Below are 27478 nucleotides of genomic sequence, written 5' to 3'. Positions count from 1 at the left end.
CCTAACTGACCACAGCAACGTTAACATTGCCATTGTGAACACGTTAGCATTTAAGCTCAAAACAACAACAAAATTTCTAGGAGAGCTGCAGACTTTTTAACCTTATTACTTTTGAATGGCTTGTACAAGGTGTCTTAATTTGACCTATAAAGATGTGTCGGCTTTCTTTAAGACTAAAAAAATGCTGATTTGTTTGAGTTCTTTCCTGTTTCTGCCAGCAGAAAGAACTAGAAACCTAAAGTCAAGTGAGAATAGAGTTATATTCAAGTTCTAGTTAGCCTTGGGGTTCAGAAGAACTGAACTGAATTCAGTATTCACAGAGTTTATTATTAGAGTTTAGGTACTTGAGTTTTCTTGTATATTCGTTCATTGTTTTAGCCTCATCAGTGTTTCATGTTCTGTGATTTTCCTTATCTCAGTCTTTAGTTTAGTTGTTTCACTTTGTTAGTTATTGTCTCTCATATCTTGTTTTGAGTTTTACGTTCTGTCCTAAATTGTTTCAGCTCTGCCCCACTTCCCACCCATTTTTATATTCTCCTCTGTGTACTTATGGTCCTTTCATTATTTAACATTATTTATAATTACCATATCATTTGCATGATGATTCCTGATCTTATATTCCCAAAGTGTCATGGTAACCAGTGTTTTTGGAATTTTACTGATACTTTCATGCCTCTCAAATTAGGCCTCAAGTTACCACTCTACACCCAGCTAACTGTGACAGCTGTAGTTATCTATAAATTTGAACCCCTTGTTTAGGAATTAAAATGATGCCTGACGTGAATAACGGTTTCCTCACCAAGAGAAAACTTTCTAAGCAAAGGAGAACAATCTTGAACAGATCTGCAGTGTTTTAAAAGCATGGCGGGATTAATGAGGATTGAATGAACAAGTGAGTTTCACATCAAGGCATTACTGCAGGCTGACCATCTGCTATGGTGTGACACAAACAGAGAGGACACGTGCCACTGCTCTCTGCTGAGGGAACGCCCCCACACATCTCCTCAGAGCAGGGATCACTTGCCCCCTACAGATGATCTTTGTTCCTGGTCTCTGGCACTTGCCTTCAGAGGGACAACCCCTCCCAGCCACCTGTTACACTAAATAATGTTGAAAACATGCTGGAAATGAAAAGTAAAAGAAAACTGAATACACTCCTAATGACAGTCTACCAGATCACTGTGAACAATTAGACAAAAATAAAAACAAGTACAATCTGGACTTACCTGCAGTCAGTGAATGTAACAAATCAAAATCCCATTTTGTAAAAAACCTTCAGTGGAAATGTTTTTGGGTTTTTTTTTTTTTTCAGCCTTTTGCTTACACTGTTTTAGGGTGCAACTGAGCTACATTTCCACATTAAAATGTTCTTTTATTTCAGTAAACAAACAACTTTTATTTTGAGTTAATCCTAAGTATAAAATATTTATTAGGAATTCATCATTTACTTCTGTATGAGCAATGCTCACTAAAAACTTTGATGTCCAACCTTCAGCTGGAAAAAGCAGAGTTGGAATCTGAGATCCAAGTTGACTGGATATTGTTTAGAACCAGAACTAGAACCATTTAATATGGAATTTAACGCACAGAATCAGAATCAAAAGACCCTGGAATAAGATTACTCTAATGCACCTGTAATGTAAAAATCAATCATTAATGACTTCCAACTCAGAGCTTAATGGAAAATACCTGTTATGTGTTCAAAAATGAACAGTTTCAATATTAACACAGTTATTATATGATCAGCTCATGAAAGGCCTAAATTAGTATTCATGAATGTAGGTGTTATTAAAGCTCTTGATTTCATGAAGCTCAATTCAGATATTCTAAATCTAACCACTGTAGGTGTGTGTTGAGGCATCTCTTTCACTTTCAGGTGTATAATCCAGTGCGCGCAAAACTGATAATTATTGTAAACACAACGCAATACAAAATTATGTATCTAAAATGTCTAAAAGCAGAGTATATGTACTAAAAATAACGGCTAAAGAGAAAAGATGTAAGAGAAAGATTTATGGCTGCTCTGAGAAAACATTATTTTTTGTTATTGGCTCTGCAGGGATCCCAGAAAACCACCAAACAAGGAAACAAAGAGGTTTAAGTGAGACAGACTGTGACTGTTTTCTGGTTTTTTGCACCTATTTAGCTGCGGATCTTCAACTTAATGGAGTTACAGTCAATTTGCGCGCTGACCTCTCCGCTCGGTGCACTTCTTATTGAATTTATCCAACACTGTGATGAATGAGAGAAGCAGACACTCACCCCTTTCAACTGCTGAGCTCCAGTGATGTGCTGAAAGACTCTGTCAATCTCCTGCTCGATACGCCTGGCCCAGTGCATCATCCTGTGGATAAACACCGGAGGCTGACTGTCACACAATGCAAAACAAATGAAACAGAGAGGTGTATCTGTTTCACAGAAACAATCAGTGATGTAACAAAAATAGCAGGAAACTGCACACAGATTACCACATCTTTTATGCAAACATGCTTCATTTTTCTTGCAGCAACAGAGCGAGAGAACAGCTTTATTGGTCAGTGTGGATGTTTTTTATGTCGCTCTTGCAACCATCTGTAATTGCATATGATTTGCAAGCTTGTCTGTACTTAATATAAGTATTTATTTCTTTAATTGTTATATAGTTTGGATATATGTTTAAAAAATATGCATCCACACTGCAATTATAATGGCTTCCAATGCAGCAGAGTAAGCAGAAAAACATTATCACTGGTAATTGTTTTTGAACTTATCTGCACAAATCTGTCTTTTCTTGTTTTTGTATTTCGAAAAACTCAATGTGTGTTTGAATATCTTTTAAAAGGCAACATTATAGCCACAAACTATCAATGAAATTTGCATAATGACTGACACCAGCCCACTGAGGGAACAATGGGCAATCTTACTGTTTATAAGATTGGGGAAACCTGCAGTCAGCTGAGACTGAAGAAGTCACTCGGATGAGTGACGAAACGTTTGTCCCACAAAACGCCACGTCCGGATGAACAGAATCAACTTTTGGAGAAAGTGCTTTATACTACAAGCTACACTCACATACTCAGTGTCTTCCCTAGTAACGTTTCAAGATGCGGACTGGTTAATCCAAGAAATCCCAATAAACTAAAACTTCATTCATTATTTTCTATTCGATCAAAAAACAGAAACCTATACTCGTATCAATACAGCAGAGACACTATTTGTCAGATTTAAACAGACACTGTTGGGAGGAGTATTCTCGGGCTCACTTTCACACAGTATTCCCTGTATGTCCATGATCCAATCTAATATGTATCCAGTGTAATCCTCACATGAGACCGGACGATATTTAATTAAAGGTGAAACACAAAACAAGCAGTCAAAACTGAAAACCTGGGACACTGTGGAATAAAAGCCAGTGATGATCAGGTTTGACCTTAAATTTGACCTTGATGGTGTTACATAGTGTTTGAAAGGGAAAAACATTTAAATACACTATATGTAAAACACAGAAATGGCACCAAACCTTCTCTACTTTTCATCCTACTGATTTTGTTGATTTTGATTTTCTGCATACGCATTCAGCATATACAAATCTCTAGCTGTTTTCACACATCTACTGCAGCCCTGAATTTTTCAGAATTTGTTTTCAGGACACAGACATCAGACATTTAAAGGTGTCCAAACTGCTCCCTAGCACAAAGACCATATGACTCATGTTGGGATACGTCTGATACACGGGTGGGTTAAATGGTCATCATGCAGGCTCCCTCCCTTAACCCAAATGAAGCATGAATTTGTCTGAAGTGGGCTGCTCCGTTTTGAGTGCTTTGTTATGTGAGAAAGGGCCACGGACCTCAATTCAACACCTCCTCCGCCTCTCCATGTGGAGTTTCCCTAATTGACAAGTACTGCCCATAAAAGAAAAGTAAACATTGATGCTCTGACATTGGGGACAGCTATTTTGAAAACATTAAAAATGTTCTTTAGGGGAAAACGCACTTGTTTAGAGATGATATATCACTAATTACTTCTATACTGTCAGTCCACCTACCACACAAAGGTTAATTCATGACTAAAATAATTAGGTTGGAGTCAAATCGTCTTTTTATGCCTGGAAAGGTTCCTACAGTGGGGCAAAAAAGTATTTAGCCAGCCACCGATTCTGCAAGTTCCCCCACTTAAAATGATGACAGAGGTCAGTAATTTGCACCAGAGGTACACTTAGACTGTGAGAGACGGAATGTGAAAAAAAAATCCATGAATCCACATGGTAGGATTTGTAAAGAATTTATTCGTAAATCAGGGTGGAAAATAAGTATTTGGTCACCTCAAACAAGGAAAATCTCTGGCTCTCACAGACCTGTAACGTCTTCTGTAAGAAGCTTTTCTGTCCCCCACTCGTTACCTGTATGAATGGCACCTGTTTGAACTCATCATCTGTATAAAAGACACCTGTCCACAGCCTCAAACAGTCAGACTCCAAACTCCGCCATGGCCAAGACCAAAGAGCTTTCGAAGGACACCAGGAAAAGTATTGTAGACCTGCACCAGACTGGGAAGAGTGAATCTACAATAGGCAAGCAGCTTGGTGTGAAAAAATCAACTGTGGGAGCAATCATCAGAAAATGGAAGACATACAAGACCACTGATAATCTCCCTCGATCTGGGGCTCCACGCAAGATCTCATCCCGTGGGGTCAAAATGATCATGAGAACGGTGAGCAAAGATCCCAGAACCACACGGGGGGACCTGGTGAATGACCTGCAGAGAACTGGGACCAAAGTAACAAAGGTCACCATCAGTAACACACTACAACGGCAGGGAATCAAATCCCGCAGTGCCAGACGTGTTCCGCTGCTGAAGCCAGTGCATGTCCAGGCCCGTCTGAAGTTTGCCAGAGAGCACATGGATGATACAGCAGAGGATTGGGAGAATGTCATGTGGTCAGATGAAACCAAAGTAGAACTTTTTGGTATAAACTCAACTCGTCGTGTTTGGAGGAAGAAGAATACTGAGTTGCATCCCAAGAACACCATACCTACTGTGAAGCATGGGGGTGGAAACATCATGCTATGGGGCTGTTTTTCTGCCAAGGGGACAGGACGACTGATCCGTGTTAAGGACAGAATGAATGGGGCCATGTATCGTGAGATTTTGAGCCAAAACCTCCTTCCATCAGTGAGAACTTTGAAGATGAAACGAGGCTGGGTCTTCCAACATGACAATGATCCAAAACACACCGCCCGGGCAACAAAGGAGTGGCTCCGTAAGAAGCATTTGAAAGTCCTGGAGTGGCCTAGCCAGTCTCCAGACCTCAACCCCATAGAAAATCTGTGGCGGGAGTTGAAAGTCCGTGTTGCTCGGCGACAGCCCCAAAACATCACTGCTCTCGAGAAGATCTGCATGGAGGAATGGGCCAAAATACCAGCTACTGTGTGTGCAAACCTGGTAAAGACCTATAGTAAACGTTTGACCTCTGTTATTGCCAACAAAGGTTATGTTACAAAGTATTGAGTTGCATTTTTGTTATTGACCAAATACTTATTTTCCACCCTGATTTACGAATAAATTCTTTACAAATCCTACCATGTGGATTCATGGATTTTTCTTTCACATTCTGTCTCTCACAGTTGAAGTGTACCTCTGGTGCAAATTACTGACCTCTGTCATCATTTTAGGTGGGGGAACTTGCACAATCGGTGGCTGGCTAAATACTTTTTTGCCCCACTGTAACTGACTGAACCGACATGGAAATATCTAAGTGTCACTCTTTTCTCTAAATACTAAGGAAAGGGGCTTCATTTCCTTTCTTATCTCCTTGAGCATTTAGGATACACTGAACTACACAATAGGAAATGAAAAGGAATAATACCGCTCCACAGTTCCTTGCAGCGTTAACATTCAAAGCCTAACACACTAAATAATTTATCAGTTGTTTTCATACAATCCTACTAAATGGAATTCATGTAGATAAATATGAGCAGACTGAGGGAGAGCTTAAGGAAACCTTCTGCATGAGACATTAGTATATCTTTATACTAAATGGTCACATTATTATCACTTTATTTACAGACCTATCATGTTTGCCATCAAGGTAATAAAGTGGCTAAAATGTAGCACTTCTACAGTTTGAATGGATATGAAACTCACAGTTCACTGGCTGATGTCTGATTAAGAGTTGGAGGTACAAAAAAAACCTTGCAGGTGGATTAATTAAATTAAAAGCTAACTTTTGTATTTGGGGTAAATTCTGGAGTTTGGCGCAGTGTTATCAAGGACAGCAACAAATTAGTTTGAATTTGCTACTACTCTGATTGGATCACACCTCTGATTTCACACCTCTGATTGGACTCTCAAGTTTCAAAGTACATAGTACTATTTTTATTATTATTGTTGGACTTTTCTGCACTTATTACATTGAAGATTTTTTATTTATTATTTTTTTTACAAATGAGAAACACAAATAGAGAATAAGGAGGGGGAAAACACTTGAAGGACCAGATTTATGAAATTCAAGATATTCCATTACTACGTGTGCTGAATTCTTTTAGGGTGACTAAATATGTTATCCTATTCCACAAATGTATTTTAACTAAATACAGCCTTCCTTCAACTACTCATTTAAAATAAGAATTTTGCACTTAAATCAATATCATAAATATAGCACAGCATGTGCTCTTCCATTTTAAATAATAAATACTGTGACATAATCACATCGCAAGCTGCGATTTCAAAGCGGCACCCAATCCTACACAACCTACCTGAACAAAAGAGGGATCCTGCAGTATAAAAATCAGTTTCCTTCAAAATTTTGCAGTCAACCATTACTACATAAATGTAAAAATATGCTTTAAAAGACTATACACTAAACTATATACTATATAGTTATTATACCATATAATATACAACACAATATTTGTGTTATGCTCTGACTATCTTACTATATATTCCCCTGCAATCCTGTACTTCACTTCAGTCAGATTTAAGAAAAGTTTCTGGAGATGAAATATTCATTTTAGTTTCTACCTAAATAAGTCAAACCAGGAAATCAATTAATCAGACCTGTAAGTGCCCAGAGAGTCGATTCATTATCAGTCAGACAGCTTCCAGCAGAGTTACAAGACAACAGCACTGATTAAAGTCTTGTTGGACTTGTTTCTGCTGTCGGACAAGCCACAAATCTTCACTCAACTGCCCGAATTCACAGGAAGACAGCTTTTTGGATGCTGCAAAGGATTCTTTTTCTTTCTTTTTTCTAGCCCAGCTGAAATCGAGGACGCCCAGACCTGATGAAGATCAGACAGCTCTTAATACGGTGCGAGACATTTTCACATTCTTTTATTTGAAGTGATAATTTACTTCTGGGTTTCTGGGAAGTGCCCAGCTACAGGAACCGTGTATAGAAACTAAGATATAACCTTTTTTTTTTTTTCAAATCCAGCAACATCAAGAGTATCACTTTAAAGGCCCATTTAAGATTATTATAAGACTGAATGCCTGACATGTCTTCACACTGATCCATTTGAAAGTGAATTTCTTTTTTACCTTGAGGCGTTCGAGGCAGTGGTAGAAATAAGCGAGGCGTGCTGTGGAAAAGAGAAACAGCATGCACACTTTCCTTTTCCCTCTCTATAGAGGGATGCAATCGGAAAAATATCTAACGCTTTAAATAAAGCCTTTAAAATGCACTCTGTTCCAAAGTGTTCTCAATTTGCTGGTGCTATTAAATCTGGATTACATTAATTTGATTAACTGAAAATATCTTGAATATTATTAAAATATCGTTTGTTTGTTTTTGCATTTAGCTACTTTGTCATCAGTCTGGAAAACAGTCAGTTTGTCTGCTGACTCAGCCTTTGGAGGCAGTGGTCCATTTTTCAGGGCTTCCGGTGTAACCAGCAGATATCCATGCCATGTCAACACTTGCTGTTGCACCAGTCATTATTACTGACTGCTTCCAAATGCAGATGCATTTTAGAGGAGAGCCACTAAAAGCTAAATTGCTTCGTTCGCATGTGATTGGTCAGTGCAACCCAGACTACAAATAGATACTCTGTATGCATAATCTGTTGCAATGATTACTTTCTCGTTCATTTAAAACTGTAAAAGGAGCAAATCCAAAGGCAGGAGTAGCAAAGTAGATGCTGACAAAAAGACTTTGTTGCAGATGCTAGGATTTCTTTAAAAGGCACCTATAAATTGGGCAATCAGTTACATTAATCCCAGCAATCCTACAGGTTGCTTAAATGTCACATGGCGCAAAACAATATCATGTTTACAATCATGAACACACTGAGCAATCCCAAAGCTGAAGCATGTCAGATGCCATGACTGCTTCATTAACACACGTCCTCCATCTGCATCCCAGATGTTTTGACATTTGCTAAAACAAATGTGTGGGGTTAATCTTCATAGATTAAAAAAAAAAGAATCAGCATTATGAATATGTGGCTTTTCTGCAACACTCAAACCTGGAAAAAAACACTTTTTTATCACACTTTTTACTGAAAATGCTACAAAGCATTTTATTTATTTACTTTACACAAAAAAACAGTGCACACTTTGTTGTGCCGGCTAGTCTGTTGTGTGTTATTAGAAAATCTTTGCAGATCGGGTTTACTGCAGTGGAGAGAATACTATCCTGAGTTTCTGGCACATCCGAATTTTGACAACAGCTGCTACTGGCTCCAAAAATTGAGCTTTTCTCATGCTACCATTTTGGACTGACAACTGTGCATTTCTCCACATTTTCCTCACGACTAGCTGAAGACAGCACAGTAAGCAATCATATAGGGGACTGGTGTCCAGTTGTACCCACAAACCGACTAAAAGTTAACTTTTTTTTTCCACATAAAGGAAATATTTGTTTCTAAAATGTAACTTTAATGTCTTTCTGAAATAAGGCATATAGCTTACTGAAGACACCAAGCTTCCTTCTTCACAGTTTCAGTTAAAATGCCCTCAAAAAGTTGTGTCTAAATTAGGTTTGTTACATGACTGCAGAGCAGCTTCGACCCCGTGACTCAGTGCCGCTGAAGCACTAAAGTTTTTGACTGTGTGCTCCACTTCCTCTTAAGCCCTGTGGGACATCAGAAAACCAAGTACAGGGGCCACACAGCAAAGCACTCTTGTGCCTCTACTCTGTTACCGGCTATAGTCACACAACACTGTGAAGACAGATAGAGAAGCACTACATGATGTGACCCATATTCACTTACAGCAGAGAGAGCAAAAGGTTGAGAGGAACAGCTGAGCCATAGGTGGGGTATAAGGAGCAGACGGAAAAGCCATAAAGCATCTATCTATCCTTCTATCTATGGTTATCTATGGTTTGGGTTACTGGAAATCAGTAATTAAATCAGACAGAGACAAGCTGACTGCCACTTTGCAACCCGCCTCTTTTTATGCTGCTCATAAACTGTCTTATCCGCCATTACTGATGCTTGCTCAGTTCTATTCATATCTTGCTGCTCCTAAAAATCGTCTTTTGACAACAGTACCTGGCTTTGTTAACACATGGCCTGCTTCCTTTAATGTCTGTTCATGTGCTGTGCAAAAACACAAAGCTACTCGAGACACTGAGTTCTAGTGCAGCACCAGCAGTGGCCTTGAGAGAAAGATCAGCGTTGTGGATTTAACTAAAAGAAGATTTCCTCTCTGCTCTGTTACAACTCCACGTGTTGCATATTACACATGGTTTTGCAGTGATAGGTGAAGTACATAAAAAGTACATAAAGGCACCAAAACAAAAGTACTCGCTGTGAAAAACAGCCCCATTCAAGGTGTCATATGTGCCATATTAGTGATGACATAATATTAGACTTTCATTAAATTCATCGCTGCAGCCAAAATAAGTCAAAAATAACGATATAACCATGATACTTCCAGGAGGTTTTATTCATGCTATTCATGCAAACATACATACACTATGATTATTATAGTATAGCTCTCTGATTCATTGTATTGTGACACACCACTCTAACCTGACATTCAATTCTGTAGTATGAATGTGTTAAATGTAAAAATAAATGTGATTGTGGGATTTGTATAGAATATTTGTGTATGCTGTAGAAACGTTGGGACCCACTGTGCCATAGGCAAGGTTTATGCAAAGTTTCATCCACTAAGCAAAATACTTTTAGCATGATTTTATTATGGTCAAGCTTCAAATATAGCAGTAGTAAATAACAGAAGCTGAAATCTGATGCAGAACAAAAAAAGGTTGTACTTGAATAAAGTGAAAGTACCTCCGATTTGAATTTGAGTACTTTAACAAAGGCATTTTGATCAATGTTCTCAAAACACTTATTTCTAATGTAAACTTTTACAGGTCATGAGCTCCTTTGCAGTCTGAGAATAACTGCAATAAAATAACATAAAAAAATATTTGATTTTCCCCCATTGATGTTCTAGATGTCAGAACACGAGGAAGGCAGATTGCAATGCCTGCAGCATGGCAGGCTATTACTATAAAAACACATATTTTTTGTAGTATCTATCTATCTATCTATCTATCTATCTATCTATCTATCTATCTATCTATCAGCAGGGAGAGGCCGTATCAAGACAGAAAGGGTGGGAGGAGAAAGAGCAAAGCGAGAGAGGGAGAAGTGGTATAAATCCACGCTGCTGCAGTATTAATTCTTAATTGGAATGAGAAGCTGTTCTACAGCGTCGCAACACCGCTTCATTTAGCTTAGCCGAAGCGACCCAGGGCACAAGACTATATGGAGCTGTTTCAGAGCACTCAGCAGAAAAAAGCAGCAGAAAGGAGGAGGAGGAGGAGAAAGCAGCAGCTTGAAATAACCCATTTCATCATAAAACACACACATATGCACACGCCCACACTTGACTGGTTTATAGAATAGACCCCTCTTTTCTAATTGGTAAATAAACCTCATATCTCCAGTTGTGATTGGCCAGAAATTCTTCAGCATGTGCCCTGGAGATGAGTGGACCATCTGGCCTGTTCCTCCCACCTGAGCAGCCCGATCGCTGAGCCTGGAGTTGGGCCCAGATAGTCTCAAGTTAAGTGCCAGCTGTACTTAACTGTAACGGGTTAAAGGTTAGGATTGAAGAACTGGGCAGGAGATTGATTGAAAAACAAGGGGAAATGGTATTTCGAATGCAGCCTTCAGCAAGAAGCCACAGTAAAACCACACCTTTCTTCTGCTGTGCTAGATAGTAGGCATGGTACTAGTAGGCTACTCCTGAGCTTTGAGTACTTGTGTTGTACAGTGCACAGTGTGGTTTCCTCAAGAGGTTGTAGGAAATGATAGGACTGTTTGATGATTTTTTTTTCAAGCCATCATGGAAAGATCTAGCACTTAGTGGAGCACAAGAACAACAGGGGAAACAAGGAAAAGAGCCTTACCAGTTTTATGACTCCACAGACTTAATGTTGCATGTCAAATAGAAATTCTCCAAATAGCTCAACTAATTAAAGCCACAGTCTAGCTCACCTTAAACTTCCCTGTACGTCCTTGCAGTTTTAATTTTTTGTTTGTTTTTTGTTTTTAAACAGGTTTTTGAGAAAGTCAAAGTTAATATTCACTGTCGTCCATTGGGTAAAACCCTCAGATCCTATTTGTGCAGAACATCAGATGAAGGCTCTAACTCATCATATGGTAATAGGGAGGATTAATCATTTGCCAGATGCTCCTAATTCTGCCTAACTTGATGTACAAACACTTACAGTATGGGGTCTTCTGCTTGGGAGGAACACTGAAATATGATTGCTCATTTAACCCTACAAATATACCTATATACCCCTATATATCATAGCGTGGACTACACCTTCCAGCTCTTTAAATAACCTGCCTTTACATTGATGTAATCGCCAACCCTGTCAAATTACATAACAGCAGAAGATAAAGCATGCAGGGTGACTGGAGTATCTCCTGGTGGCAAAGCGAAGTGGTCAAGCCCAAAGTTGTCTCTCATCGGAGCCCGGCTGCGTTTTCACTGAGGGTTACTTACGTGTATTGCTGGGGGAAGAGACCCTGCGCTCCAGGCCACGATGCGCTGAAAATGAAGATAATCTGGATAGATAGCAAGCAGACGATGCTGCAAGACCTTTCGCCTATCGCCATTTTCCATTAAAAATTCTCGTCACGGGCTCTCGTTGCGTGAATGAAGCGCTCCGGACTGTCTCCGGGGCATACAGCGAGCAATGTGTGAACGTCAGGCTCAGTTTCCCGACGACTTCATCTCGGTTTCTCTCGTCAAGTGGACGCGGAGGAGGCAGGCATTGGCCGTGAAGGCATCGCGGACGGTGGGAGATGCACTAATGCAGCTGCCAAGACACTGCAGAGTCTCCCCTCCTGCTCCCACACACATACACACCACCACGAGCACTAACACCACAATCACACACAGGCCGGCGCGTCCACGCCCGCTCTCTCTTTCTCTCTCTCTCATCAGCAGCCCGTGGATCCGTGCGCGCTCACGCTCACCAGGCAACAGAGAAGCAGGAGAAGAATCTAGTTTGGCTTTATTTATCTCTGAGGAGCCACGTGGGATTTGTCACTGCCATAAATTTAGTTTTTCTATTTAGAGGAAGACGCAACACTTCAGGTACTGAAGGGTCCCTGAATGTAAAAAAATCAAGACGCTTCTAACTCCCGTTTCACTCCCCCGGGGTCCAGTTTACCAACTGGGCCCCAGTCCACAGGAGACCCAGTCATGGTCACGCATGACTAGATTAAAAAAAGTGGGGTTATGTTTGATCATTCATTTAATTTAGCTGCTGTTTACTTTTTAATGTAACCATTAAAATTGTGAGAAAATTCAACCACTCTTTTTAAATATCACACTATAAAACCATCTGTGATCATTTTATAGTGTGACCATGTCCCACAAAATTGAAATAAAAGACAAAGAGTATATATGGGTTGTTGCAAAGTGGGACATGTTAATGCTGAAGGTGTTAGAAGTTAAAAGTGGGGATTAATCATTTAGTTTTAAATATCTGCTAAACGGATCTCATCTAATATTTGCCTTTGTGTTAATTTTCCTTCATATATCAACTGTACAGCATCCTGAAACATTGCCTGCTACCTACCTCTGCAAGAGCAGCGGAATGAAGGTGAGTTTAAATGCCATCCAGAGCAGCAGACAGTGCACAACAGAGGTGAAGAAGAAAGTAGAGCCAGGGTAGAATGAGGGGAGTGTCAGGGTTAATTTGTGACAGAAGAATAGCAACAAGATGGAAAAGAAAGGTTTACAAGATGGTAGTGAGACCTGCATGTGACAGTGGCGCTGACAAAAATACAGGAAGTCGAGCTGGAAGTAAGAGTGTTGAAGATGCTCCAGTTTCATAGGGAATTACCAGGATGGACAGAAGTAAAATGGGTACATCAGAGGATGTTAGAAAGGTTAGAGAGGCGAGTTTGAGATGGTTTGGACATGTGACCACAGAGAAGATTCATGGGTGTACTGAAGGAGGACATTCAGAGGGCTGGCGTGACAGAGGAGGATGACATCGAGGCAGATGACCTGCTGTGGCACCCCATAAATGGAGCAGCCGAAAGAAGAAGGAATTTACCCACGTGAGAGTAAAAACTTAGGTTTAAAAGAAGATAATCTCAATACTTCCTTGTTGGTTTTTATTTTTTGTACAGTGTGTTTTGGAGAGGAGAGTATCTGTGGATGTTCTGTTGCTACAAGCTTTTTGTACACGAGCCAATCTTTATCTAGTAAGGACTACTGAAGTGTTATACACTGGAAGAGATGCAAAAAACAGTGGCACTACAGGGTAAATTAAGGATGCTTGGGGCTGTTTTTTGAATTTCCAGGAACTTTTTAGAATGAACTCATTAAAGTATTGTTTAGAATACAGTCTCATTCGAACTATCATTTTTAAATTTTGTATGACGGTAGATACTAATAACAGTTGGAGCGGATTTAATTTAGGTGAAAACTGCGTCAAGGTCAAGGTCAAGGTCACAGTAAATACGAAAATCAGTAAAACTTCATATTTAAACTTCACATCTTTAAAACTTTACAGCAATATACTAAGCCTTGGGGGACATGAGTACCTAGGCTGGCATTGGCTAAGACCTTGACCTCTATTATCGTCAGCCATGGTCAAAACTGACTTGTAAAAAACTTTCATGAAATCATATGAAGTAACATATCATATGAAGAAGCGTGTAGAGAGCTGTACAACACACCTTCAATACAACATCACAACGACGCCATCACAGTGTAATAAAAACAGGCTGATGTCAGCATTTTGTAATAAAAACATTATAAAGCATGCAAGCAAGTTTTAGTGTAGCCATTGAGTTGGGTGTGGTTGTGCTCGCTGAGAGTTCTGGTTACTTCTTTGAAAAGTCTCACTGAAACATCCCCACTGAACAAATAGCTTGTTCATGAAAGCCTTTAAACATAAAGGGCAGAGCTTTGCTGTGTTCTTGGTGTCTGTATGCTGTGCATCCTGTCCATCATAGATAGACCCACATTGTAGTTCTTGTTTTTGTTGGTACTTGACCTTTAACAGAATTTTAATCAAGGAACAGCTTAGGGTGATTTTCTGGGATGAAAAGTTCAGAATCAGATTGGATGCCTGGACATGAGTAACCCTCATTTGTGTTGGCTCTGGTGGCAGCCACGCAGGGCGGCTCATTAGTTGAGCAAGACAATTCAGTCAGTATTTGTTTTGGTTTTTAAATCAATCCAGGCATAACAATTATTTACACAGATGACCATTTGATTTGATTTTATTAGCCATATTAAAAAGAAAAAAACCTCCCCCCATCATTTTTGTGTGTGGGTGTGAAACAAACCACACCCATATGAGACGTGGGAGTGGAGATAATTCCTTTTTGGAGGAATTACAACATGAAGTGGAAGACTCACATCAACGAGGAACTCTGTCACTGGGGGAGCTGATCTGGAATATCCTAACTGTACTAAGGGTTTATGTCTTTTATGTAATATGAAATTTAACAGGAGATTTTCTTAATGAGAAACTTGATGAGAAGGATGGAATTTGTGAGTAATTTGCAAAGAAATGGACTATGACAAGAGTCATAATTGCCTCTGAGAAAGCCATCGTGCAGAAATAGAAACACACTCCTTCCACTGAGGATTTGGACATCTTGTTGAAAGCAGCTAGCAGCTTGAAATGCAAGGACCAGGACTGAACTTTCTTATTACCCAAGGATAGGTGGGTATAGTTCTTTTATTTATTTATTTTTTATATGTAACGTGATTGGATAAAGACATATATTTGATCTATTCTTCCAATTAATCCACTCCTCTGTATTTACAGTCCTTGGACCTTATAATACACCATGCTGTGGTAATTAGCGTGTAACCAATAATATTACCGATGCCTTCTCTCCATTCACACATTGCCATAAAAAAGAGCCGGAATGGAACTGAGTCATAAAATTTAATAAAATCACTATTTATGTTATTAATTACACCTCTGATTTTCTGCTATGACAGTTTGAAACGCGTACTGTGACAAATTAATGTTAAAGCTGACACTGATGTAAACACTGTGCTAAATGGGAACTTAAAGGCATCAGGCATTAGGCACACATAACGCAGTAGAGTCATGAACAGCGGCCTGCAAGCCAGTTTTTGTGACAAGCTCTACACTTTACGCATGCAGTGAACACATATGGTGCTAAATTGAGAACTCTCTCTAAGAAGGTGACAGCAGGTACACTGGGAAGTCAACAACAAGACAACTCCCAAAAAGGAATAGTTTTCACAGACCAGCTCTGCTCTCTCTGTATCCCACCTGAATGACTTTTCTATAGCTAGTGTTCTTCTCACTGCTGAGACAGTACCTGCAGCACACTCATGTTGGACACATAGTCCAGCTCCTCCACACCTGCCATCACATGAAGATTTGCTCTCTCCCCCAGCACAGTCTCAAGAGTGTGGAGGTGTTATCAGGAGATGGGCCACTGCACAAGGACAACTGGACAAGGCTGTAGAAGGGCATCAGCAGCAGGACTAGTATCTGCTTCTTTGTGTGAAGAGGATCAGGAAGGGGACTGCAAGAACCCAACATAATGACCTCCTGCAGGATACTCATGTGTATATTTCTGTCCAAACTGTCAGAACCAAACTGCATGAGGGTCCTTTAGTGAGACCTGTTTTGACATCCCTTTCTCCAGAGAACACCAAAATTAGTTTCTGCCACTGGTGCCTGTTCCTTTTCACATATGATGTTGCAGGTAGCGTAGACATTTGCCACGGTGTCTCCGTGCTCTTTCATGCCCGTCACGTGTGCTCAAACCAAGAGATCACTTCCTTATGATTTAGGTGATAAGTTAAAGTCAAAGTCAGAGACAGTACTTAAGCTCATCCCATTTTCATGCAATCTGTCAGATGCACAGGAACACAGCCCAGAATAAGTCTGGCAATGGTAGACTACAAAATGATGTAACATATACTGTATCAGCCAGGCATTTGGACATGCTCTATATAAGAAAAGGAGATTTTAAAATGCAGGGAAATGAATTAAGCATCAAAATGTGCGGTGAGACAGAGAATGTGTAGAAACTAAGAAGTTAAAAAGCAGATGTGCGGACATGGGTCTCAAATATATTATATCAAATAACTGTTATTCTTTTATGGCCTATTTAAGAATAGAAATCTCTCTTTTAAAAAAAAGAGAGATTTCTATACTTAAATAGCTTAAATATGGAGCTTCTTTCTTCAGCCAAGGCCTATACAAGAAAAATGTTTTTTGGAAAACTACTAAATTAACTACCTTCAAAACACAGATTTGGATTTTTGTAGATAAATTTCCTTATCTGAGTAAAAACAATTTAAAAAAAACAGATGATCGCAGTGGCTGTTGAACTACAAGCCCTGAGAGAGTTAGCTCCTTCGATTACAAAAGGGTTTGGATGTATTTACCACCAAAGGACAGCTGTAGTTGCACTGCAGTGGAGCAGCAGAGCCATTCAGCTGTGTGATTTACACTGTGCATATAGCCCCTCATACACTGCAGCATCTGCGAGTATTAACAGCTCTCCCCAGAAGCAAGAAAACCATGGAAGTGAAACTCATTACAGCCTTGCTATATGTACACCAAAGCTACTTTACGGATACTGATAGAGAAAATGTTTTTCAGACTGCCTCTCAGTTCTTGTTTACGATTTTATTTCTATAAATCTTCAGGCTTTACTTGGTCCATTAATTGTAAAAGGTCTTTGAGAGCTGTTCATGAATTATGATCATAATCCTGGAAACGCCACAGTAGGGTGTGTGCACAGACCTTGTGAATCAGGTAAAATCTCCCCATGTGGGCAGGCACCCTGCTCAGAGACCACAATTAAGTGGGGATCAACTGTCGAGCAATTTTCGTTTCCAAGGAAAAAACATGTATACAAATTACTGACTCTGGTACCACATATAATAAAGGCTTTCCTGAAATACTGAAACAGCGAAGTTGTCATTGACAAACTGTTTAACAGCACCTATGTTTCCCCACAGCCCGGCATTCAGAAGCTCGGCAGCTGACCCGACAGGATGGCTGCACCTTTTCCCCCCCCTCTGGGAGGAAGGATCTGGGTTCAGCTTTTATTCGGCTCCCTGATGGCCCCATGTGCTAATACTGCTGTCACGTCCTGGGGAGAGAGAGAAGACTAATTACTGACTGCACTCGCTTCCTGCCAGTCCCCCTCTGAGAGCCATACACTGTTAATTAGACGACAATACCAACGAGAGCTGCACTGTGGATGAGGCCGACCTTTACCTCATGTAAATAGCATTAAAAATCAAAATACATTTTTAATTCCTCATTGCCATTATTCCATCTGTATTTCATAACATCCTTCTTTACAGAGTTTTTCCCTTTTTAACCATCCAAGTAAAGTGAATAAAAATATCACTTTCTATTTAAGGGACACGCTAAATAAAAACACAATTTTAATCTGGCTGGGTGAGCAGAGATTTTAACTGTAGGCCAGTTTTACACCTTTCTGTCTTACAGATTTTAAAATGATGCATTCTGATTTAGTGATTCCCTCTGGCCAACACATTAGATATCTGTCTGATATTTTAAATATGATTTTTAGCCACAGACTTTCTGTGAAACTGCACTCAGGCTCTGGAATAAAAGCTAATTGCAGCATACTGACATGCTCACAATGAGATCACCGTAAGCACAAACACAGTAATGCCACCATTTTACTTTAGGTTGTTAGAGCGCTAATGTTTGCTAGTAAGCACTACACCTAAAGCATAAATGATGCTGATGGAATATTTTGGGTGGGTGAGGATAATACTGGGTGAATAAATATCAGGACCAAAGAAAAATCAAAGCACCAAATCAAATTTCCTGCAGACATTTATATTTTACCTATTATCGCAACTGCCACCTATCTGTGGTCCACTATCACCAAATTTAGGAGGATGAATCCAGTGAGACATTTCTGCATTTTATAGTGTTGCGTTCCTTTAGGAGGCAAACCCATGTTGTGCATTTTGTGAAATACGAGCTCTAGCTCCATCTTGCTGTTAACAGGTGATAAAAAAAAGCAGCCTTTAGGAACATAATGGTGAAATTAAGTGGGGGGAAAAGCTGGATTTTTGTTTGGGGTCCACTTTGTGATTATCTTGAGGCTACAAATGGATTCAGTGTTTTATTGATGTGATTATTTTAAGTGTTATTGCTGGACCTTTAACCAGATGTTTGGAGATTAAATGCCTCCCCCAAAGGCAATCAGAAGTGTTCTTTCATAAAACAACAGCAATTCTGCCTCTAATTAATAGGTCTAATTAAACCGAGTGTTAACGTGGCATCAGGCATGTCTCTCCTGTTTGTGTAGCAGAAAACAGGACAGTGACAGTAGTGAAGAAATACATTTATTCAGTTTGACTTTTGGTTAATTAAAATTTTCTGTCATCTAAAATTTTAGATTTGGTTTAATTAGAAACTGGCAATCAAAAGCCTCTTCAGCTTTCACTTGAGTTCTTTAAATGAACTGATTTACACAACAGGCATTAATCCTTCAAAAAAAAGGTACACTCAATCTCAACGCTAACATAAAGGATGCTAAGACTTGCTGCTGTGCTGAGTAAAGCAAAGCTTAGTGTGACTTCATCCTGAGAATCAAAAAGATAAACAGTACCAAAGGCTCAGTGCTCCGTTTAATGATATACTCTTTGGTAATCTTTGATAATTCCTCAAGTTAAATAGTCAGATAATCTGGTAAATATGTTTTAGAAAGGATTAAATTATGTCTAAGCCTCATTGGGAAGGGCAGCAACGCTGGCAAGAGCCGGGATGATCCTCTCGTACACGCTGATGCCTTTCAGGAAGACTTGCTCGTTCAGATACTCGTTGTGATCATGCAGCAGGATCGGCGTCCGGTTCATTGGAGAAAAGCCAATCGCAGGGATGCCCACCTAGATCATTAAACAAACATTATTTAAAACACAAGAACTGATTTCTCCCAGTAATGTCAATAAAAGAAAAACCTCAAATGACTCTCAGAAGAAAATTTCCTCTATTTACAAACTCAAGTCAGTTCTTAAACTCACCGCACGGATGAAACGGCTATCTGTGGCAGCAGGAAAGATCTCCTTCTTCAAAGTCATATTCCTAGAGTGGAGATGATCATATGAGACGTGGCTGTTGATTACACAGTATGCTCCTGTTTTTAGCTGAAACTATATGGATAAGATGTTTTTAAACGTGTGCAAAAAGTGTCACTGCCTATATTGGAAATGCTTGCAAAGCATAAGTAAAAACTCATATATATGTAAATCTCCCTGAATAACATATTAAATGAAAAAGAAAATTCTAGTGTTTCACAGCTCCACAAGTATCTGTGACAAACCTTTCCAAGCACAAGGAGCAAATTGTGAGAGTTGTGTGAACATTTGCAGCTAATGTGTGAAGACTCATAGAGCGGATATTTTAAAAAAAAAAAAAAAAAGAAGAAGAAAAGAAAAAAAAGTTATGTAAGCAGATTACAAGGATATAAAATTCAGTTTTGCCATAAACTAATACAGCAGATCATTTTTATTTAAAATCTTAAATTATTAATTGTTCAACAGTAAGATGAACACATACTATTTGAAGAATCACCAGAGTTAGCAGCTGCAGATGAAGCCAAAACAAAGGTTTAAGCTGTGACCACTACACAACACTGCACACCTATCAGCCAAAACACTGACACGGGGAAGTAAAAAACACTGATCATCTGGTTACAATGACGATTCAAGACTCTTTATTGTCATTATGCAAGCATAACAAAATTAAAGCAATACTCCCTCACATGGAGAAAAGAAGACTTAACATAAATATACTGAGACAATAAAAATACAAAATGCAATACTTTAACAGCCCACAATAAATGTTGGACCCTTGTGGAGATAAAATCACTCAAACACTGCTGCAGCCCTTAGCCCACCATAGTATAAGCACTGCATGTCAGCAGCGGTCGCTTTTTTGTACTGGTTTTCATCTTTGCTTTGTGCAGTCAGCTTTGTATTCTACTAAGACAAAGATCTTACAGATGTGTGCCGTCATTTGTGTTGGGGTGTGGGGTTGTAGCCTCAGGTTTATATTGTTAAATAGTGATGTAGTAATCTGATGGCATCTTAATGTGACAGATGCAAATCAGAGTAGAATTGTGGCTAAATGTCGTCACTTTCACAGACTCGTGAAAACAGCAGCGTTATGTATTCCAGGTTTGAAAAAGGATTTAGTCCACTCACATTTCTTTGCAGGAAGCACTGAAGGCATTCCACCATGGATCACTCTCATCTGTGGATGTGATATTCTGGTTCATGTGTTTCTACAACAGATACCAGCTGATTTAGACCATCTGACCATCAGAACAAACCAACAGCAGTCTTAGAGTTGAGAGCAAGCACACTGACCTGAGCAAAATCATAGGTGACATCTTCTCCTGCTTCCTTACACCACTGCTTGATCTGTCTCTCAAACTCCTGGTACAGTGGTAATTTAAAAGTCAATGTGGAGTACTATGACACTTGCAGCCATGTGCATAATTGTACGAAGGAGTTACACAAACACATAAATGGTAAATGGTAAATGGCCTGCATTTGTATAGCGCTTTTCTAGTCCATAGGACCCCAAAGCGCTTTACACTACATTCAGTCATTCACCCATTCACACACACATTCACACACTGGCGATGGCAAGCTACATTGTAGCCACAGCTGCCCTGGGGCGCACTGACAGAGGCGAGGCTGCCGGACACAGGCGCCACCGGGCCCTCTGACCACCACCACATAAACCACTTACGCACCTGTAGATTTACTGTAGGTGGTATTCTTAGGTCAAAGCTGACGTCCATTTCAGCCGGGATGACATTGTAGGCCACGCCCCCTTTGACCATAGTCATATTTACTGTGGTGACGTCACCAAGTGTAAAACACTCACTGGTATTTAGCCTGAGGAGAGAGAAGGTAATAATGCAAAACAGACCAAAATGCAACTTTGAATCAAACACAACTGCATTTTATAAAAGTTTATATTTTATTTAATGGTCTCTTCCCAATTATCTATGGGACACAAAGACAACTGATGAGCAGTATTTGACAATTAATACATTATTGCTTCCATTTCTGTAGTTTTTTAATGGTTACAGTGAATTTAGAGGTAATGTGCCAGAAGACACCTTTTTAAAATATTTTCCTTTAGTTATGTTGAATCGTTCATGAGAGACTGAGCAATTGAATTTCCACAACCCAATTATGTCATACATTTCTAGGCATCCAAAAGTGTAAATATTTATCTAATGTCCTGAATACTGTGTGAAAAAAAAAAAACAGAAAAAAGTTTTTAAATAAATAAATATAGGCTACTCACATTTATGACATGTAAAGATAAATTAGAAGTTCTTAATGTCTACACAGTTCATTAAAGCATGCTGCTATGGGACAAATTAGCTGCAAATAGACCTACAAGCAAATTAACCCATCGTCTGTACAATTGAAATTGATTTACACACTTTTGTGAGCAGGTTTTGGGATAACCTATCACCTCAAACTAACTCCAAAGAGATCTATTATAGAGGAAATCTAGGACCTGCTTACACTACCAAAGTGTAAATTTCCTCACCTGTGTTTTTCCTTCTCTCTGAAGTCCAGGAAGGAGTTCATGACATGGCGCTATAAGAAAGTGAAAAGATAAGTGTTGTTACTGACACTTTCCTTTAGTCCTGTTTTCAACCGCTTTATTAACCAGTAACATTGTACAGATAAGTACCAGCTTCTCAGCTGCTGTATTCTCCACAAACCGAGACCCATGACCTGGACTGCCTGGGCAATGGACAGTAATCCCTGAAAGCAGAGGTAATCCTGCTTGATTCAAGACACGTTTTATCATCTAACCAGTAATTCAAAACTAATTTAAGTTGAGGTTTCAATTTCTGTGTATTTTGTACTTACACCAGGGGTTCCTTTCCCCATAAAACACAGTGAACGCATCAGTGGGATTGGCCAAACCTGCAGAGTATGCAGAAAAAACTCAAATACACTTTGATCCATCCATTTTTCTCCACTCATCCAATTCAGGAACAAGGATGGGAACGGAAGCCCATCCCAGCTGCCACAGGGCAAGAGGCAGGGTACACCCCCAGAGACAGAAAATCATGCACTCTCATATTGACACTTGCAAGTCACTAGTTAATTTAGTATCACAATGAATCTAACCTCATGCACAAGAACATGGAAACTCCAGTTCAAGATGTACTGACTCCCATTTCTGAGCAGACATAACCAAACACTGGAATCTCTTGATGTTTGGATGTCAAATTTAAACCCAGTGAAGACATTTATGAAGGCATATGAGGCAAAAGTCTAACATCTTCACTATTTTTAGTCGAAAAATATTTCAGGAAGTGTTCTTATCTGTATTGAAACCTAAAACTTTCTAGATTATCATGAAAAAAAAAAAGAGATTAAAAACTATTACATTTTTTTTTACTTTGTAAACTGTGTCTATTTTTTTTAATTACTGTGGTTTTATAACAAAGGGAATTAACAATCATTTGAAGCACATTTGTCAGCCAGCATCACTGGCTGGCCACTTTTCTATCTAGCAGTCGCTGTTAATCAGCTTGCTGTTGCATTCTCTCTTATTGTGTTTACGTCTGATCAAACCAAACACTGGCTCTGTTATAAACTCAGCCATGCAGGCAAGTTTGTTTTTATCTTTGGCATGAATAATGTAAAAAAAAAAAAAAAAGCAATTTACATATATAACCTGAAAATTTCAGACCTGCATTTACTCATTTTTTTAAAGGTCTCAGTGAAAAAGTCAAGAAGTTCAGAACTTTTTGAACTGATGTTACTGACACCAATTAAAAAGTAAAATCACACAACAACACAACGAAGTTACAATCCCGACTTAATGGTCTCACCCATCCTAAGAGAGAGAAAAACAGGAAGCCCAGTTAGTGCTGATCACAAAGAAAAAACACCCATATAAACACTTCCAAACCTCCCAGAGTAACACTTCTCCTTTCTCCAGAAAGTGTGTAAGGTTGAGGCTGAATCAGTTCGGGAAGATAAGGGAAGGTCTGAACACAGAGTATAACATAAAAGAATATGGACAGAAAATTACTAATATATGTGAAAGAAAAATAAGTAAATGCCAAATTTGATTTATAATTTATACATTTGAATTATAATCTTCCCCCATTAAAAAAAAACTTATTAAAAATAATGTAGTGGGTTTCAGGATTAAACCACTCTTCTATATGACATCAAAGAGAAAAGATAAAATCAAATGTTTGAAAAAGAAAGAAAATAAGGGAAAGGCTAGTAAAGACCGCCAACAACAAAGACATTCTCTAAATCCTTTTATTTCACTACAGCATGATCAATTCTCAAATTTAAATGTGTAGGTTTTTATTGTTAGTCTCTTCCCTTCATTAGCTTAGTTTTACTAGGTGCTCTTGTTATGGATACCTGCAGTTTTATCTTGTTTCAAAAGTAAAAGGATTTTCTGTGGAAATAATTCAAACTAAATAAATAACAAGTATTTTTAACTCACTCATACACTTTGGCATGTTCAATATTTTGATTTTGATTCATTTACTTTTGAAAAAGAATACAAAGGCTGCTTTATCTTTAACTGTATCTCTTTATTTTTTTTACCTTCATCAAGGGCAAAGCCGATGTTTAACTTGTGAAACTCTGGCTGCTTCACAAATGTCTCCATCCCCTTGTAGCCTCCAACTTCCTCATCTAAAAAAATAAGTAAATAAATAAGTGACTACAACCTAACAAGACTCGGAGAACAAACTTCATCCTTATTACTTGGATTCAATGATTATGGCTGATTAGACATCTGCTCGGGACGAAGCTGGGAGGAGCAATGCTGGCAACAATGTAAACTCCCAGGAGCCAGTGCCTCCGCTCCACGCTGGCACAGTGCAGAAATGTTGCTGAAAGGGGTGCTGTTTCAGTTTAATTTATTCAGACTTGAATCAAAGCCTTTGTGTGGAAAGCAGACAATAAATACCGTACAACATGTACAAACAGATGCAGGAAACAAAGCGTACTTGGACGCACATATTTAACATGTCTATACTGGATAAATGTGAATAGACAAAGTCCTGCTGTTAAAGTTTACATCTCCACAACCTAGGAGATAATGTTTAACACACTGTGTGTTTTCCTACCCATCTACACTGTTAACAGACCCCCTAATAAGAGTCCACTTAATATGCATTTCCTGTTTTTATGATATCTTGAGGTGTCTCTGGCAGAGTGACAGGTCAGAGTTAATCTTAGATTGAGCACATGTGTTTGGCTGACCAAAGGTAAAACTCATCTCCTTTGTGTTTAATGAGTACAAGACTACAGTTTGTGATCAGTCTTTATCCCTGTTAAAGAATTACTGAAGCTGCATCATAAGCAGTTAACAACAACAGGAGAATGAGGATGGTATCAGTCACACACTGTATGTGTTTTTACTGTCCTAGCATTACTAATTAAGGAGTAATCAGTCACAGTAAGTAAAAATACCCATGAGCCTGTATTAACAATATGTAAAGACATTACAAACAATTTAAAAACAGAATGGAGAGGCATATTAAAATCTTACCAGGAACAAACATGAGATGGAGAGTGCGTGTCGGTTTCCATCCCCTCGCCTTCAGCCTCCTGACTGCCTGGATGTACCTACACAGAACAAAGTGAACGCAGCAGATATATGACAGGAACAAGGACGAGAGTGTGAACTGACAGTATGCAGGCTGAGTGAGCGGGTGTTAAATCGGGTGTTTCTCATAGAAACATAAATACAAGAGAGCATCACAACAACACTAGAGCACAAATCCTGTTTAATAAAGCAAGTTATCAAGGCAGGTTATACCCACTGTATAGTTACACATTTCATGTCCTGTGATCCACGGGCATAAATGTTGCCCTCTGCATCTTTGAAAGCACTGAAAGCATCGTACTTCCAATGTTCCTGGAGAAAAGATTGATATCAAATCTGTTTTTTTCAGGTCTGTTACAGGTGATAACAGGATTGTAGCGCCATACAGTGAGACCGATGTCATACCTGATAAACAGGTACAACATCTGTGTGGGAATTCAGCAAGATGGACTTCAAGGTGGGATTCGTTCCCTCCCATGTCATGATGGATATGACTCTACCTGGAAAAACCTAAAAGGAGCAGGGACAGGAAAAGGATCTTTTTATTATTAATGTTATGTCCACTGTATCATGTAAACAACTGCTCTCTGAACGTAGCCATCAATGTCACACACCTCGATCTTCTTCAAGGGTAGCTCAAGCTCCTCCGCTATTCTGTCAAGGAACCTAAGAGCAGCATCTATGAAAGAATAAACAAACAACAAGACATCGCACTCAAGCATTAATAATTGAGTGAAAATTCTCAGTCACAGCTCCTGCTGCTGGACTTTGACAAGCCTTCTCCTGTCATCATTGCATTTTCAGCCACTCTTAGATGTGCATGTGAAAAGCAGTCTAGCTAGCCAGTCACACTCTCTCAGAGCAACTGGAACACAAACCCTGTTTAACATGGTTGCTGTTAAACAGGGAGAAATATATTTCCAACAAGGATCTAACTGCACGGGACGCATTTCACAACCGTAAACAGGGTCGTAATGCCTCCAAATAGTTCTTTGGAAAATGATCCATCCCCAGGGTCACATGTTTTTTGCCTCATGGCTGTTGCTTTTATTTTTTCTACTCCTGAGACTCAGCACAAGGTGTAACCACTGAACTGAAAACTTTACATAACAGCTCAGCGTTTAAGAACATCTGTTACATGCATAACTGTGAGCATTTAATGTTTAACTGACACAGATAAGAAGTGAACTTTGATTACTTTTTCTCTTTGAAGAAAGACAATGATGCCACTGATACGAAAAAATCCATGTTACAGTTTCTCAAAGGAAGCACAGATACTGTTTACAATACATTTATTATTATACTATATAAAGAAACAGCATTTGTCGAACATAATCTTAAAGGAAAACCACAGAGAAACAAGACATGAAAAAGATCATTAGTCAAGCAGCGGTTTGGGGTCTATTAAAGACAAATGCATCCCAAAATTCAATTGCGCCATATCGCTAAAGGTCACGAACTGAGCTCATGTAATAAAAGTCTCTCACCATAGTCGGGCTCTGGGTGCACAGTTCTGAGCCGGAGGTAGTCTCTAAAAAGAGACACGGAGGGGTCTTCACCCTCAGGAAAGCTCTGTCCGCCTCCAACACCTGGACCGTCTTTGTCAGGCAGCATGGTTCGACTTATCCTCTGCCTGAGGACATAGGAGGCAACACACGGCATGTCACAGTGATAACACGCCAGGTTCATGTGGCAAATATCTGTTCTTTATCTGGCACAGACATGACGCTAAATCCGTTTATCACTGTCTCCCTTTTACCGCTGCCATGACCTTACCTGCTTAAAACACCTCAGCTCGGGTCCTGATAAAAGCTAGCTAGCCTCAAGCGAGTTGACTTATTGTCCCTGTCTTTTGGCACAGGCTCCAGCAGCGGAGATTACAGGACGGCAAATAGCGCAGTGTTATTTACTCCACCTTATTTTAATACTTATTATTACTTGTTATTACTCACCCTCTCCAGCCACGCAAGCTCCTACGACCCAGGTAACCAGGTTTGTGACAGTATGTGGCGTGTGTGTTACTGTGTATCAGCTGACATGCTGCTGGCTTCCTGCCCTTCAAAATAAAAGTCTACTAGCTGTGGTAACTACAATGAATTTGCATTTTCTGCCTTTCTGTTTCACACATTTGAAAGACACATTTTAATGCTATCGCCCCGTACTGACACGCTTTCAGGTTTTCCGATCGTGGCTCAAGAGTTGGCAGTTCGTCTTGTAATCGGAAGGTTGCAAGACCTTCGGAACGCCAGGTTCGAGCCCCGGCGTCCTTGGGCAAGACACTTCACCCGTTGCCTACTGGTGGTGGTCAGAGGGCCCGGTGGTGCCAGTGTCCGGCAGCCTCGCCTCTGTCAGTACGCCCCAGGGTGGCTGTGGCTACAA

General features: G+C 39.5%; 2 protein-coding genes across 2 annotated transcripts in view; both read right to left on the bottom strand.

The window, feature by feature from the left end:
- Positions 1-12308, bottom strand: part of cacna2d2b (calcium channel, voltage-dependent, alpha 2/delta subunit 2b) — a 42755-nt gene extending 30447 nt beyond the window's left edge. The window contains exons 1-2 of the mRNA XM_085406718.1: positions 11956-12308; positions 2263-2344 (exon numbers count right to left, since the gene is read on the bottom strand). Coding sequence (XP_085262844.1) covers positions 2263-2344; positions 11956-12068 — 195 coding nt within the window. The 5' untranslated portion in view covers positions 12069-12308. The remainder of the gene's footprint in view (positions 1-2262; positions 2345-11955) is intronic.
- Positions 12309-18800: 6492 nt separating this feature from the next.
- On the bottom strand, positions 18801-27202 carry LOC146670025 (aminoacylase-1A-like). Its single transcript, XM_085406717.1, has 15 exons — positions 27052-27202; positions 26587-26732; positions 25714-25778; positions 25505-25609; positions 25317-25411; positions 25043-25119; positions 24091-24180; positions 22378-22434; positions 22196-22269; positions 22049-22098; positions 21234-21378; positions 20842-20910; positions 20677-20756; positions 19495-19555; positions 18801-19359 (listed from the first exon to the last, which is right to left on the bottom strand). The coding sequence occupies exons 2-15, from the start codon at positions 26711-26713 to the stop codon at positions 19195-19197; spliced, it is 1260 nt and encodes a 419-aa protein (XP_085262843.1). The 5' UTR covers positions 26714-26732; positions 27052-27202; the 3' UTR covers positions 18801-19194.
- Between the last annotated feature and the right edge of the window lie 276 nt (positions 27203-27478).

This window comes from Rhamphochromis longiceps, linkage group LG5 (assembly GCF_057381845.1).
Source record: "Rhamphochromis longiceps isolate RC_006_pf linkage group LG5, R_longiceps_female_GT1.1, whole genome shotgun sequence".
NCBI classification, from domain to species: Eukaryota; Metazoa; Chordata; class Actinopteri; order Cichliformes; family Cichlidae; genus Rhamphochromis; species Rhamphochromis longiceps.
Note: the sequence above shows the minus strand (reverse complement) of the source record. Positions and strands in the feature narration are given on the sequence as shown.